The sequence below is a fragment of the Benincasa hispida genome, chromosome 7, assembly GCF_027475165.1.
Source record: "Benincasa hispida cultivar pf3 chromosome 7, pf3_genome.v1.1, whole genome shotgun sequence".
NCBI lineage: Eukaryota > Viridiplantae > Streptophyta > Magnoliopsida > Cucurbitales > Cucurbitaceae > Benincasa > Benincasa hispida.
In genome coordinates, this window is record NC_143484.1 from 38838766 (window position 1) to 38855982 (window position 17217).

The 17217-nt window shown below is 33.3% G+C and overlaps 2 protein-coding genes and 1 long non-coding RNA gene across 3 annotated transcripts; 2 read left to right on the plus strand and 1 right to left on the minus strand.

Annotated features, from left to right (window-relative positions):
* Positions 1–7436: 7436 nt before the first annotated feature.
* Positions 7437–10252, plus strand: LOC120080921 (HIT-type Zinc finger family protein). Its single transcript, XM_039035602.2, has 5 exons — positions 7437–7696; positions 7792–7864; positions 7954–8110; positions 8904–8945; positions 9183–10252. Exons 1-5 carry the CDS (start codon positions 7623–7625, stop codon positions 10064–10066), a joined length of 1230 nt encoding a protein of 409 aa, XP_038891530.1. The 5' UTR covers positions 7437–7622; the 3' UTR covers positions 10067–10252.
* Positions 10253–11910: 1658 nt separating this feature from the next.
* LOC150035150 (uncharacterized) lies at positions 11911–13159 on the plus strand. Its single transcript, XR_016530525.1, has 5 exons — positions 11911–12033; positions 12142–12212; positions 12301–12426; positions 12559–12622; positions 12834–13159. It is a non-coding gene; the product is annotated as an uncharacterized LOC150035150 (long non-coding RNA).
* Positions 13160–13710: 551 nt separating this feature from the next.
* LOC120081500 (U-box domain-containing protein 44-like) lies at positions 13711–17217 on the minus strand. Its single transcript, XM_039036445.2, has 3 exons — positions 16278–17217; positions 15897–16197; positions 13711–15347 (listed from the first exon to the last, which is right to left on the minus strand). The coding sequence occupies exons 1-3, from the start codon at positions 17040–17042 to the stop codon at positions 13918–13920; spliced, it is 2496 nt and encodes an 831-aa protein (XP_038892373.1). The 5' UTR covers positions 17043–17217; the 3' UTR covers positions 13711–13917.

Here is a 17217-nt window from a genome sequence, read left to right on the forward strand (position 1 = left end):
AACAACCTCTCTACTATCCCTAAAAGCAAGTAGGAGTGAATTTCGTCTTGCACCCTATGTCCCCAACTATCTACCCGTTCTTACCCTTGAAATGGGAGGCTTATTGAGCCAGTGCTGTTGAGCCAACCCTCACCCATGCAAATCTAAGGATAATCCCGTATAAATAGGGGTTCATGGTTAGCTCAGGATTAAGGTCAAGTTACCTAGGTCATTGTTGTGAAATAGTTAGTCTTAAACAGTAAACAACGTTATAAAGTAATAGTGACTTAATTCTTGATTTGATCTTATGCAAACTCATTACATAGGACGCCCTCTCTTCTTATGTCAATACATGAACAAATTAGGATCACTTCGTTTGTAGTACTTTACAATAAATTGTGACAACTATAGAATGGGTCGCATCTAATAGTGTTACCAGAATAAAGCACCCAATCTTATTCGGATACTATAGATCATTTTGACTATTTACTTGAACCTGATCCACTCTTATGTCTCCATATAAAGTTCAAGTACTCATATAATAGTCATGGATCTTTTAATTTATTAGATTTATTTCTCAAAACAAAATAAATAATTCATATATTCAATAACAACTTTATCGATTTACAAAATAAGTTAATTATTTACAAACCACGAGTTTTAGGACATAAAACCCAACAAACTCCCACTTGGACTAAAACTCCAGTGGTAACATACATATGAATACATTGAGTTTTTGAGTTTTACAGAGAAATACAATAAACTAAGACATCACATACCCATGGTTTGCCTTTAGGTTTCACATACCCATGGGTTTTTCTCCCACTTGCCCTAGGTTATACAACCTGCAGTCCTAGTTTCACTAGATGATCCTCAAACACTTTAGCCGAGAGGATCGCTGTAAACATATTAGTATACAAAGGACTTCTATACAAAACAATATAGGGAATGCATCTTATTACCACAACTTCTTGTTTCTTGATACTGTCACCAAAACCTAATGACTTGAGTTTCCACTAAATCCAAATTATGGCTAGGCTATTATACATTCCTCCCACTATATCGAGGTACCCTTAACTCTTTGAGTAAGATGCATCTGACTTATTGAAACAACTTTTGTTACAGTGTCAATTTTAATCAATAACTCTTATTGATATACTTTTGCTCTTATGGAAACTAAATATAATACACGGTGGCTTCTTGTACATATACTCACAAATACTTGATTTTCTTTTAAATGAAGAGTATACTACTTTGGGTTATCTACAGATAGGCATGCTATTTGAACGGTATTCCAATACTTAAGGTTTCGACATTAACACATGTGTCGATCTATTCCAGATTTCTGAACTATGTAAATATATTTTACTATCATAAACAGCTTTTATGAGCTCTCCATATCTCATATGGAGTTTCAGAAACACCTTAAAATGGAATGATGTTCAAAACGATTAAGGCAACTAGATGTAAAGAATTGTCACTAGATTTCATGTTCTATCAAAATAGCCCCAGAAATCTCTAATTCTCTGTACTCTCTACTTCGATCTAATTGAAGTGTTTCGCTTATTTTACCTAACAAGTTTTATATACCTTGAACCTTTTAAGTGTTTTAAACTTACAACATAGATAAATATAACTGTACTTTAGAATAACTATTGAAATATTCATACCCTTCTTTATGTTTTAACATTCACCAGACCATAAAAATTTGAATGTACAAGCTCTTAAGGGTTCTTTGGTTCTTAAAATTTTGATCATCTTATCTTCAAGATAAGACACGTATAGAGTTAAAAGATTTGTCTTCTAACTTATTTAGATGACCACTTTTAACCTTCTTAATCTGTTAGGTTTTTAAATGATGTATATTTTCTATGTTTATTCCCTCAATTGTGTTTATTATTTGCTTTAATTGCTAATTTTGTAGGTTTAAATGATTCCCGAAGCATTTTGGAGTCATTATAAGAAAATTGTGCAAAAAAAAAAAAAAAAAACTAAAAATGACTAAGAAAATCAACAAATTGAAGAGAACCGAGTAAACACCTAGGAGAGCATCGATTAAGGCTGTTGGATCATCAACCATCAAGTATTTAGCAGAATACTGTCAAATAGCATCAAGTAAAGATTATCGAGTATTTCAACCATCTTCCATCGAGTCATTGAGTTTCGTTTGATTCATTTTTCATCGAGTTAAGGCAATCGAGTAAAGAGCATCCTAAGCGTCGAGGATCGAGTATTGACCGTCGGGTGTCGAGGAGCAAGTATTAAACAAAAAAATTCGATGCGCTCATTCCTCTTTCCGAATTTTGACGCGATCCATCCGTGCACTTCGCAATGATTTCCTACTAGTATAAATGAGTTCAGTTCTTCAACGAGACAGGGGGAGATATTATTTTTTAGAAAATTCATCATTTTCTTGAGAGAAAAACTTAAAAGAAGAAAAACTCATTTTTTAGAGAGAGATTTCGATTTCCAAGAGCGATTCTTGTAATTTTCTGTGAGATTGAGTCAATTTGTACTTAGACTTGTATCAATATAAAACTATCAATGAAATGCTTAAAGAACTTCAACCTCTATGAGTAGGTAAATCTTTTTCATGGGTACTATGTAATTAGGCATTTTCTTGAGACTTTTCTTGAACTTTCTTTCATATAATTACTTTCTTTTGATTGTTCTTGCTGAGATTTAGAATCAAATTGATTAAGATTGAATTGACGAATCAAGATTAATTAATTTTTGTATGCAAAAATTACATGGTTCTATAACAAAATTGTAATTGTAGTTGCAAGAATTAGTAGTCTTGATAGAAAATGTGGACTTCTTTTCCTTTTTTCTTTAAAGAATCTATTAATTTAGCACATTCATGTAATCAATCTTGAATTTTTAGTCTTTTAATTTTAAGATTAGAATAGTTAAGAAAACCCATGAGTTCAATGCAATTTAGAGATCAGTTGTGAAATATCTTTAGGAAACAATTAAGACCTAGATTAGGGTTAATTATGAAATTAGCTAATTAGGGTAATAGAAATGTATTCTTAATGACTATTGATAATCTAATTACATGATTTCTTATTAAGTCAATGATAGAATTGCCTAGTTATATAAAATCCCCAAGATTTCATTTCCATTGAATTTTATCAATAAGATATTATTGAGTTTTTTACTCAATAAAGTTATTGATATTGCATTCTATTAGAAAATCCAATAAACAAATCCATGGCTATAGTGTGAATACTTTAACTTTATGTAGTGACATAAATAGGATCAAGTTATAGTATATAGTCTAATAGTCTATAATTATATCGATGAAATTGGGTATCTCATCTTGGTAACACTATTGGATGAGACCCATTTTGTATGCGGATATAAATGATGTGATCCACAAATCATTCATGCAGACACAGTGAGTGAGGGCATCCTATGCAATGAGTTTGCATAAAGACTAGACCTCGAAATATTCACTTTTCTTTATAACGACCGTTTACTGTTAAAACTGACTATTTCATACTAAAAAAACATAGGGTAACTCGATCTTAATCCTAAGCCAACTTTGAACTTCTATTTATTCAGGATTATCTTTTGATCTGCATAGGTGAGAGTAGTCCAACAACATTGTTCGATAAGCCTCCCATTTTGGGGAGCAGACCAGATAGATAGCCAGGGACATAGTTTTGCAATATGGAACTCACTCCTACCTGATTTAGGGTTAGCAGCTGGGTTGTTCTCTTAAGCACTGATGCATTGTCTTGAACAACGAGACCTCGCCCTCTCAAGGAGGAAAGGATTATGATTTATAAGTTGGACTATAAATCAATTGTTCAATGGAGGATTAGTGGGAGCTTAAGGAGCAAGATGTATTTATAGGGATAAAACGGTAATCTTTGACCCAACTGTAAATACGAGCGACCTATGAAGGATTAACTTATTGATTATGGTTAAAATAAACAGAAATATAACTACAGTGAGGAGAGTACAACTTTGAGCTATAGTGGAATGTCTTGGTAATTAACGAATAGTGATTAATTTAGTTTAAAGAGTTTAACCAATTAATTATAAGTCGTTAGATCTCATGATTTGTAGGTTCATAAGGTCCCTCTACTAGCTCGTATTTTGGATTAGTAAATTGAGTAATCTTAATGAGATTTGAAATTAGGGTTTAGAATTTAAAATATTCAAATTCAATTAGGGTTTAGAATTTAAAATGTTCAAATTCAATTAGGGTTTCTATTCAATTGTATTCGATATAATTGAAATGTTTAATTCTATCGAAATTAAAAGAAATTGAAGAATCAATTAGTGTTTAAAATATGATTTAATTTAATTTCATTATAACTGAATTGGTCTTTTATTAATTTAATATTAGATATTAAATTAACAAAATTAATTAAAAATTTTAATTAATCAATTTTATTTAAAAGTTAATTAATTGAGTTAATATATATATAACTAATAATTCAAATAAAATAGTTTAATTTGGAAATTAATTTTAGAAAACAAAACCAAATTTGGAAAATTCAAAAGTGGAGATTTACAAAAGTTGGAAAAGTTGGAAATCTCCACTGTGGTGCAAGACACCTTATTCATCCAATTCCATTTTCTCCATGAAGTAGGAGCTGGCCTTCATGCAAGCTTTGATTTTGCATGATGAAAGCTCCATAAATTGAAGTGCTAGGCTGAATAATTGATTCATGTTTTCAAGAATTTCTTGAAGAACACTGCATAAACCAAAAAATCTTCTTCATACTTTCATAATATCCAGCTCAATTTAGCGTTTCCACCACACAATCCTTACAAGAGAATAGTTAAGGAGATCTTCGTGATGGTCTACTTGTGGATTGAAGCACTTTCACGTAGAGTTATTTTCAAAATATAATGTTTTCTCAAACTATTTCCTCTTATAAATTCCTTTTCAAATGTGAGTTATTTGTTTCATATGTACTCGTATTTATGCTTGATGAAGCCTACTTTTGTGCAATTTTGAATTTTTATTGAAACTAGTGAGCTTTTAGTGTTGGTAAAAAAGGTCTCATATTCCCATGAATTTGGAAATTTATTATGAAAATTAATAGTTTAAATTACAACTTTAGCTCCTAAATTTTGCTTTTTTAGTTTGAAATTTCTAAAATTATAAATTTAGTTCTTAAATTTTTAATTTTTAAATAAATTATAGATGTATAAACATTAAAAAAAAGTTTAATTAGGTTCATATTTGTATCTAATAGCTTAATTATTTATAAAAAAAAAATTTGAATTTGTCATGGTCCTATTAAATACAAATTAAAAATCATATGGAGCAAAATAAAAAAATTTCTAGATATAAGACCATTTCCAATTTGATTGGTAATTTAACTAAATTAATATATATCAGCAAGTGATTGGAAAATGGTTAGAAATAGTACTTTAAGTTTTCATCTTACAAAACTAGCACGTTTTTTAAAATTTAGTTGAAATAATTTTCTCATACATCTAACATCGAGTTTTTGTTAAAAATTTTATTTTTCTAATTTATCTATTGTTTTGAGCCTTTTCTCACTATAACTTGATTACAAGATTTTTGTAAAAAAATCAAAATATTATCTAATCTTCTCAAACCTTTACAAAATTAAAAATTCACAATATCAAATAATATACAATTTGGAGAAATTTGAAAAGATAATCAATAAATTATTTAGATATTCAGGAAATCAATTTAGAAATTCGTCTAAATATAAATTAAAAGTAAGATTGGAAGACTTTATATAAAATTTCAGAAATATTTGCAAGTGGAAATTCAATAAGAAATAAGAGTTGGTATAAGATCTGGAGGGATTGAATATAATTTGAAAAAGTTATGTTATCGAGACATAAATAACACCGAAGTTCGATATATTTAACTTTTTCGATGAAATCTCGAACAAGATTAACACTGAGATTCTATATATATCCCAACTCTTACCCAATTTTTGCAAAATTTGATATTTTTCAAAACTTAAAAAGGTCAAATCAATTTAGAAAATCCATTTGGAAGTTCTTGTAAAAACATAAATTATGCTAAAGATTTAAAAAATTACGACATAATTTGATATAATATTTAGTAAAGATAAAGGAGAAAATTGAAAATATATTGGCATAAAATTTGGGAAGATTACATTGAAATTTAATAATGTCTGTGTATAATCAAGCGACATGTAACGAGAATGCTCAAAAGAATCGATAAATTAGAAAAAATTGATTTTAGGTTTTACTAAATATCGATCATCAATTTGGAATAGACCGAGAAAAACTATTATTATATAATTTTAAGAAAACACACTAATTTGGTAGGGTGAGAACTCGAAAGAGCTATTGATTACCTTTTCAAATATATATATATATATATATATATATATATATATATATATATATATATATATATATGTGGCGTTTGATAAATGGGTATGAGTTGTTGGGTTGGGTGGTATTTATTACCCATGTTTGTTAAACTCATAAAGAAAAACTGTGGGTTTTTAAAACCACTTTTTTTTACCCACCCAAAACTAATCCTAAAAAGCAGTGATATTTTCATTTCTTTCTCTCTTCCCTCATCTTTGCCGTTTGGATTATTCTCTGATTTTTTTTTTTACAGTCAAAGAATGATAACTTTTGCATACGTCATGACATGTAATTTTTTGTTTGTATTATGACACAGATATTATAAGTATCGAAAAGAACATATATTTTGTGAATTTTTTTTGGAAACGGCCACATGTTCGGTCGGTTCATATTATTTTTATGATCTTATGAAAAATGTTACTGTACTACATTACATTCTCACCATCATAATCAAATGAAAGGTAATTATTCTATGTACAATTTCAATTCCAAATATACTATCCATATTATATAAAAATAAACTCTATGATATATGAAATAATAAAGTTAAGTTAGCAAGATTCCATATCTATATATACAATATACCAATTAGTAATTGGGATAATTACCTTCAATATATATACAAACATTCAATATATACATACAATATATAATATACCAATTAATTTAGCAGCAATATGAAATATATTTTGTTGGTATGTTTTACCGATTGAAGAAAATTATAATTATTACAGTTTTTTAAAAGAATATATGGAAAATATTTTATTATGTTCTACAAATTGAGAAAAAAATTGAGATTGTTCAGTTTATGTCATAAATGATTTGAGAAAGTATGTGTATATTTGAAAATTAATCAACAATAGCAAAGCATAAAACTAAAAAAATAAAAGAATGAAATAAAAAACAAACAGAAAAAAATAGAACTAATCTCATTCACCAAAAACTGCATCAAATCCCAACTCAACTCTACACAACAAACACAGATAATAATTACCAACTCAACTCTACACAACAAACACAAACAATAATTACCAACTTAGCAACTCTTTGTAAATAAACACAAACAATTTAACTCATAATTTAACTTTCAAAATAATAATTACCTATCCAACTCAAAACTATGTACTTTTATCATATACCAAACACATCCCATGTGATTGTAGAAACTAGAAAGAGAGAAGTCTTTAGAAGCTCGGGGCCGGGGGTTTATGGTAATCGCCATTCTTCCTTCATCTTCCCCTTGTTTCTCCGTAGCCCGGTTTCTGATGGGACGCCGCATCCTTTGAAGTTTGGCCATGGAGGAGGAGATACGAACCTCTATTGATTCGTCTTCTTCAATCAATCTTCCTTTGCGGACCATCTGTCATGTGTATGTCATTCTCTCACTCAATTCATTACCACTTCAAATTTCTTTCCCTCCATTTCCTAATTTCATCCTTTCGATTTCGAATGCACTCATTTCAGGTGCCACAAACAATTTTCACACTATACATGTCCTCGTTGTAATTCTCGGTACTGTTCTCTGCAATGTTACAAGGTTAGTGAAAACCCATACAATAATTTTTTAGGGTTAGTGAGTGACGGGCTTGATTGGTGTATTTACTTGAATTATTTTTGGGTTTGCAGTCTCATAGTAACCGTTGTACTGAATCTTTCATGCGAGAAAATGTTGTCGAGGAGCTGCGTCAATTGCGGACGGACGATAGTACTAAACTTAAAACACTCGACATTTTGAAAAGGTTTCATTTGGAAGAGGAAAGGGAAAACTTGGATGAGGAGGATGGTATGTGGTTGCAAACCTTGGTTTGTTTACTAGTTATTTCTGAAAGTAAAATTCTGGTTTTGTATTTTATGGCTAAGTATAATTAAATTCAGCTCTGGTACCCTTTTCCCGGATAGAACTGTTGGGCAGATTCTAGCCATGTTCTAAACGGCTATTAAGGCTTGTGCCTTGAGGCTCGTCTCGAGTCTTCCACCTCTTTTGAGTCATAAGAGACTTATGCCTCCATGAAAACATACTGTGGCTTCAAGTCTTTATGTCTCATGAAATGATTAGAAGAATAGTATTCATTTTTCTCGTCCTTCAAAAAAATGAATGTTTGAGTTGTGACAATTTAACTATCACTACTTTTACTGTTTCACTTAGAAAGCATTGAAGGCATAAAATTTATGGTGCAGGTCAATCCTATTTGGCGATTGGGTGATTTTTTTCTAATACTTCTACGTGACTATTATGTGGTCATACTAATTTAGAGTTTGTAAACATATCATTAATTACATTTGAGACATACAGCTTAGTCTCGTGGCTTACAAAAAGCCTCAAGAATGCCTTTAGCCTTTTAAAAAATTGATTCTAGTTCTTAGTTGAGTGATGCTTTGCTTACTTCTCTAATTGAGACAAATAGTGGAACTTGATAGTGGCAATCAGAAGTTATCGGCACTATTGTTCTTTACTGATAAAATTGAAATGAAAATTTCTTTTTGTGAAGTTCTTTTAACAGAGTTTCGTAATTAAATCTTCCAACAGCTTATTATCTGCAATAACATGACTAAAGATTTTTTGTGCCTTTTTGCAGATTCGACTTTATCCGAGGAAACTATTGAAAAAGTTCTTGCAGGTATGATCCTCGGGAATCACTTCATTTTATGATAGGCCTTGATTCTATCTGAATTGTTCTCGCTTGACTTTCTTCCAATGCTTTTTAAACTGATTTTTCAACTCTTCTGTTTTTATGATATGTTCTCATCTGTAGGATTTCTATAAGTTTGTTTTATTTTTAGTTTTGACTGTCTCCAGATGGCAAATCATCTGATTCACATTGATGAAAGCAGAATTTTCTTCCTAATTTCTGCAGGTGACCAACTAAGTTTTGATGATTTATCTGTGGAGGAGAAGAAACGGTTCTTAAGGGCTATGGCGTCAGGAGAGTTGAGCAAGATGATTGAACCTTGGGAAGCTTGGTGGACGAAACCTTCTGCTAGAACAATATCTTTGAGCAAAGAAGGAACACCACTTGTTCAACTCCCCGCTGAGCAGAAACCGACAACTTCACTGGCAAGTGGAATGGAAGCGATGCAATCAAGTGCAATTCCTCAAGCACCTGATACCCCGTTACCTCCACTTAGCAAGCTTAGTTCTGCAGAGCCATCACCCTTGTTGGCTATACACTTGGTTGACATCATTTATAGTTATTGTTTCACACTTCGCTTGTACAATGGAGACTGGCAATCCGATGCTATAGGATCAGCTCTGGTTGTTTTGAGTGTCTCCTCTGTCTTGGGTCAAACTGGTCAACCAGAAACAGTTCTAGAGGCATTGTCATCTTGCTTGGAACAAACCTGTTCTCCAACTTATCGACACGTGGGGGGCTTGCAGCTTGGATTGAGTCTTATTGACGATGTCGCAATCCTGCTTTCACTGGGCAGTCCAGCTTTAGTGTGCTTGCTTTGCGACTTGCAGAGGCTTATTCAAGCTGGGGAGAGAGATCTGAAATCAGAAAAGAGGAGAAGAAAATCCAAGTGGTCAAACATTGGTACTAAGCTTAAACACGCTGACAGGAAGATCTTTTTCATCATGTGCTGGGTTCATGAGCAGCCAAGCGAAGTTTGGTCGACTTTGGAGAATATTGTAAAGATGGAGAAAAGTTCAATTATGGAGTTTGAGAATCATAAATTGTCAACAAAAATGGATAATAAGGTCAAAAGCAGGGATAAAGTTTTGATACAGGAGATAAAATGAGAATCATGTGCATACTTCTTTATATTTGTTGTGTTTTATCTTTGTCCTGGTTTATATATTAAGGATCCATTATGCCTTGGAACCTATTTCAGGGGTTTTGAATAGCTTGTGTGCTCAATCCTTGGAACAAATACAGGGAGAGAATTTGCAAGAACTATGATCATTGAGCACATTTTTTTTCGACCTTCCCCAAGTGCAAATTTGTTGACATTCTCTGATGTTATGAGCAAATCCACCGGTGGGGGGAAGTGTAAAGTATGGATATGTTATATAAGACGGGTCTTAACATTTTTTTTTCTTTTCGTTCTTATGAAAAGGAGACAATTGTTAAGACTATCATTACAAATTTGTCGAGAATAAGTTTAAGCAATCCCCTATCTTGGATTGAGCCAAATAGGTGGCTCCATATCCTCTTCACTATCGATCACTTTATTTTTCACTTGGAGAATAAAACAAATCAAACAGGTTTTCTAAGAGGCCAATGTCTATGTCGACATTTCTATTGATGTTCTCGTGTTTGACATTCGAGAGGGTGATTTTTAAAAAACAAAAAAACAAAAAAAAAGTCCATAAAATAAACATAAATAAATAATAAGCATCGATACTTTAGCGTTAGTTATCTTGACATACATTTTAAACTTTTGTTACTAAACACTATCTACCTCAAGACCTATGCTTGCTCCCTAGTCTCTTGAATGAGGAATTATGAATTGTAAACTCGTGGACTCACAATTTATATGTTCTTTTGTTGTGGGTTATTTTTTTACTCTATTTTCTAACTCTTGAGCCAAACAGACTCCTAATTGCTTAGGACCCCTCTTCTTGCTATTCCCAACTAATTAATAAGCAGCACATCACTTCAAGTTCTCTCCTTGTTGCTTGATTATGCCCACTTCCCTTCTCCCTTTGACTAAATTGGATTGAGTGCAATGGTCTATTTGCAGGCTTATTAGATTTATAATATAGACAATGAGGGAAATGGATAACAAAATGGACAAAAATCATTACATCCACAAAAGAAGACAACAAAATTAACAGCCCAAACCAGTGCTTAAACTAAACTACACAAAAAACCAGGTAGAGTAACAACAAATAAGATAAAAACATATGATAGACAAAACATTTGGCCAAAATCTGGTTAAAAAACAGAAGGTAGTTAGCTAACTTATTTGGATTTTATAGTTATCTTGCTGACAAGGTCATCAAGTTTTCATTTCAAGGGACAATATTTGGCTGTTTCAAACAATCACAATTTTAGCACAAGTTTTAGATATTATAATATAAACAACATAAAGTTTTAAAACCACCTTATTCCTCCTCTAAGCCCATTGAATTATCGTATTAATTTTAAAGAAATGGTTGTTTTAAATAAGCATCCAATAAGAGAGGTTTTTCTATTCTTTCCTTATTCCTCTTTTTTTTTTTTTTCCTTTTTTTTTTCACTACAAAGTGATTTTATTCACTTGAGGAATGGATTGCACTACTAAAAAAAAATACAGAGGGAAGTTAATTAATATAAAGGCTACAGACCATAGAAAGAACTACATAATACTAGACATTTATAAAAAGAAAAAAAAAAAAGAAAAAGAACTTAAATTTAAGGGGAACATATTCGATGTTCCTATGAACTGGAATCTTATTCTTGACACAATGTAAAAAATGCACAGATTCTTACTATAATGAGAAAAAGGACAACCTCTCAGTTATGCTGTTCACACCCCCTTTCTCTTGGGTAGGGACAGCTCAAGGTAGCTCGAGACCTTGGATGAATCCTTTTTGCTAAGCGAACTTTCAAGTCCAATTATATGCTTTAATCCCTACTGTTTGAGCCTTTTTTTTCAATATAGTCTTTTAAGTATTGACATTTTTCAATTTATTCCTTCACAGTTGATGGAGGTTGATACCTGGCAGTTTTAAGCTTCAGTATGTTCCATAATTGCTGAAAGAGAATAAAAAATTTCAGCTTGGTAAAGTTCTAAATGTTTTCATACCTAATGATTCTTAAATCCGCCTGTCACATTCAAAGAAGAATCTTTCACTCTGAAATCTCTAATCTTTGTTCTACTTTCTTGAAGACTCTGGAGAATGTATGAGCTTAGCTGTGAGCAAACTCTTGAACATAAATGAAAAGAAGAATCTCTGTTAGGTAAATTAGATCACTTAAGCATATATAGGAAAACAATATAAGGGTTGTTCATTGAGATTGCACAGAATTAACCGTTCCTTTGCAACAGGATATAAAACAGTGAAACCTTAGGATCAGTGATCTGTCTTTCTTCTGATGGCACGTGAAGATGCAAGAAAAAACGAGTGCTGCCATGTAGCAGATGCTCCAACCCAACCTCAGCCTCTGCCATCAGGTTTTTTATTTCTTTCTTACAGGCTCTTTTCTTGTGGTGTGTGTGTGTGGGTGGGTGGGGAGGGAGTGCCTTAGTTTCTATAAAATAGTTGGAATGAAGTTAAGGTAAATCTTGTTTCAATTCGCTTATCAGGAAAAAAGAGTTTTCGATGCCCACATACACAAAAGAAAGGGAACAGAAGCTTCCTTGAAGGATGGTAAGTATAGTTCTTAACCACCAGGTATTTCTCTTTGCAGTTTCATCCATCAACAACCAGAGACCGACATATTTTTGTTTACTTTGGAAATGTTTTTCTTTCTGGTTTAGTGTAGAAATTTAGGAAGACTGTCTTTTCACTGAGCAGATGCACTTGGTTTATCTGTTTAGTGTGTGTTTCATAAACTAATGGTTTTCAAAATTCTCTGCAGCATCTTTGCTTTGTGCTGTTGTTGGATTTGTGATGCTTGCTTTGATGTTAGTGTTATTGTATGATAAACATCAGCAGCAGCAAGATTTACACCAGATGCATAACCAACAGCCAATTATATTTAGCAATTTCACTATTAAGGCATGACTGAATTATGTATCCATGTGATCTATCACAATCTAAATATTTTCAAAATACCTTCTCTTCATATAGTTCTTCCAGGCCTCAGACAGCTGTACACATTTTCTAGTGGCTTCCACACTTGCAAGTTTCATGTCAATGTAATGAGAAGTGAAAACGTGTGAAATAGAGATATATTCTCATCCACTAATGGGTTACTGCTATAATTTAATTCTCTAACACCCCTGCCTTGCCAAGCCAAAAATCGAACTGATTATCCAAAGCATGTAAAGAACCAATCTAAAACAGATTGTTTTATCAACTAATGATAGTAACCAAGCAATCTTTAGATCATTGAGAAGCAGTTTAGTTTCATCAAGGCCCAAATCTTGCAGTTTAGGAAATGAAGAACAAGAATGATGGAATGTGTGGATAGTCCACTTAAAATGGACAAATTCGATGATATCAAAACAAACTTTGTGTGTTAGGTCACTTTGTGTGTTAGGTCATTTAAGTGATTGTATAAAGTTCATTGTTTTACTTCAAATTGAGAAAACTTGTTGCTTATCAGAAAGCAATGAAGTTACCTGCAACAACTTGTCTGAAACTGCACATAAATTGACACTAGCTTTTCTTTATTGCCCAAGATCTTTTTGAGAAGGAATGTCCTTAAACAATGGTTTCAAGACAGTCTCAAGAATTCCAGGAATTGTTCTTATGTTGATCTTCTATGATTAGCCAATCTAAAAATACAGTAGTTCCAGAAACGGCTCTCTTTTTCAACTCTTTTAGTACTTCAAAAATATATAAGTTGTAACTTGTAAGTAGTAATACACATTCGTATTTTAATGGAAATCTTTCGAGCAACTGAATAAGCAAAAATCATAGTAAACTGAACATGAATGTTTATGGACAAAAGTTATGGTATATACCATGCTGTTCAAATTTGCTCACAGGTACCTAAGTTATTGAAATTGAAATAGCTCCAGACGTACTAATAGCTTCGCAATGGTTGACTTCAAACTTGAATCGCCTTTCTGGGACAAATCAACAAGCACTGACCAAGCAGTTTCTCCATATTGGACTCTGTGCTCCTCAATTCTGAATATTCTCTCCAGTATCCACAATGCTTTTTGTTGAGCATCAACGTGGCCTGAACCTAAAACTTTTAAGATGGCTTGAATTCCAGACATCTTAACTATGTACTTGCTTCCATTGTCACAAATTTCATCTTCCAAAAGCGTGGTAAGGGCACTGAGGACAGCTTCATCTACTTCACTTTCTTTTCCTTCCAAAATTTGGATCATAGGAGGGATTGCATCAGCCTTGACCAAACAAAATGTTTTTTTTATAAAGCATTGCCTTCCATGAACTTCACAAATTGAATCTTTTGAAGGAGGTCCACATAACCACCTAGAAGTCCGGGACTTGCTGAGAGAGAGTGAGTTCTGCGACAACTGAGCTAGTGAAGTTGCTGCTTTGCTCTGAGCAATGGGCGACTCGCTTGACAGCAACTTCACCAGTAAAGGAATCACCCCTTGTTCTGCTGAATGAAGCTGTAATTTCCTATCAAATGGATTAGTAAACCGTACTAATAAACCCGCTACACTTTCTGAAGACAAAGATATAGAAACATCCGAATTAGCCAAGCCGGAATTCATGATGGAAATCAAGATGGGCACGAGATTTGCTTTTCTCAGCATCTCTGTTATTTTCTTTTGAGTTACAGGAACATTGCTTAGTATACCAACAGCAAAGACCCTTTCAGATATGCAATTGGTCGAGGAAATTATATTCAGAATTACACTTATGTGGCTCTCTTCTAGCTCTTCTGGTGCATCTTTCAATAGAGTATAAAGCAATTTCAAGGCACCGCTCTTGATCTTAGCATTATCTTCCATCAAAAAGGGGAAGAGAAGCTGGATTGCACCACTCTCCACCATCTTTTTTCTAACTTCAAGCGCATCAGGATTAGCAACAATGTTATTGAGTGCTTGCAAGAGGTGATTCTGAATTACAGGACTTGATAAGTTCAGAAGCGAGAGCATTTGCAGAGCCACATCATGGTTCATCAGGATTGATTCTGATTCAGAAATCTTTGCGAGAATTGCGGCTGCAGGTTCTCGTAGAGTCATAAGCACAGAAGTTACAGAGAAAAGGAGTTGAAGCAATAAAATGACAATCCCAGAACTAATCAACCGCTGGACATTTTCCTGCAAGCCTGAGAGGCTTTGCAATGCGCTTAAGGCTGATAATTTAGCTTCAAGCTTTTCAGTACGGAACATTTGGACAAGGGGTTCAATTGCTCCTTCTTCACCTAGTGAGGCTTTACTTTGTTCAGTGTGCTCCATCCTTGAAAGTGCCGTTGCCATAAGTATCTTATTCATGTTAGAACCTAAACACATGGACAGCATTCAACATTAAGAACTCATGAATTGCTTGATCTTAAAAGCATAAACATCGTATTTCTTTTTATGAGCTCGAAATCCAGAAATTTATAACTATAAGTGAATTTGGATCCTCCAGCAATCCAGATTTCCTGTTGGAGGGATGTAAAAGGGGATGCTAGAATCACTTGTATATCTCTACATTTGTACGATAATGTCTACATTGAGCATAACTCGCATGATTTCTCATATAAATGAAGATAGTGTCACTCAAATTGTATATCCACGCCTTATCTAGATAAGGAGAGATACTTTGGTTGCACTCCAATCAACTCCAAAGAACTAAACTAATCAAATGCTTTTAAACCTTGCAACAACATGATCAGTAATGCGGTGATCGCCACTAGATTATAGACATGATATTAAGATAAAGCATTAGTTCCCTCTTAAATGAGCTACTATAATTGCTCCCAAGTGTATAGTTCTCAAAGCATGTTCTGAAGAAATAAACAAAATGCATACTAGTTAGAGTTTTTGCTTTTGTTCTCTCACTTTACCTTCGATCAAATGCTGCACCATTGGCTTAAAATAACCAGCTTCTGCCATATAAAGCACATTCTGGGTATTCCCTGACAATACATTCAACAGTTTCCTTGCATCAGAGGAAGCAATTTGATCGTCCCCTTTCAGTATGGCAACCAACATAACAATACAACCCTGAACTCTGCCAAGCCGGCGCCGTACATTAACAAGATCACAGAGTTCCAACAACAATCCCACAGCTTCCCTCCTCTCCTCCTCATCCCCAGCCAAAGACTTGACCAATGTTGACAAAGGTCCCACATCTGCCATCATTTCCTGCAAATTATTGTGTTTCAGTGGATCGAAAATAACGGTCTCATAAAGGGTGCAATAGTCAGTTCCACTTATGGTTCTACCTTGCTTGCAGGACTGTTCCAAACAAGATACCTAAGTACTTGAATGATTATTAATCGATTAGTGGATTTGCTAGAACCCAAACGGTTCAGCAGAATTGAAATGATTCCCTCTTCATTGAGCCATTCATCATTAATATTTTTACTCTGTATCAACTCTTTCAACCCGACAACTGCACGCTTGACTTCATCATCATTCCCATACTTGAGATGCAGTGCAATGTCACAGACTTTAATGCTAATTCGTTCTTCTTCAATCTCCTCCACTCTCAAATCACATATGAACTCCGTGGTTCTACTTGAAGTTGAAGTTGAAGTTGGACTGCAATTCTCATTAAACTTCATGTTCATTAGTTCCTTGTGCAGCTCTCCAATCTTTGTTTTGAACTGCGTTGAAACCTCAACAGTAGCAAACAGGACAAGGCCCAAGGACCGGCCAAGATCATGAGCAATAGATTCAACATGTTTCATTTTTTGGTTGTGAACTTTAATCAAACTCTTGGCACGCTTTATCTCCTTCTCAAGGGATTCAACTGCTTTTCTGATTGATGGGGTGTCCATGATCTTGTCGTAGTCTCTCAAATCATTGAAAATTGGTGGGATTTTTTCCAAAACAAGAGCTAATTCAGTAAACATCTCTTTCTCTGTTTCTGAACTCTTGGATATGGACGCTAACTCATCTGTAGATGCTATAATTTGAGAGACAACCTCTGAGAAGGTCCTGTTTTCCATCTCCTTCAAATCTTTCATCTCTAAATTGATTTTCATCAACAGACAGATAGGAATAAAAATTTAACAACAAAGAACAAAACTATATAGAAATGGTCAAAAGGGTCTGTGAGGAATTCAAAGTAGAATAATAGAAAAAATGGAAAGGCAAGTTCTGAGCTGGTGTGATGCGATAATATAGAGAAAGAACAAGAAGACGATTAGATTAAAGCCC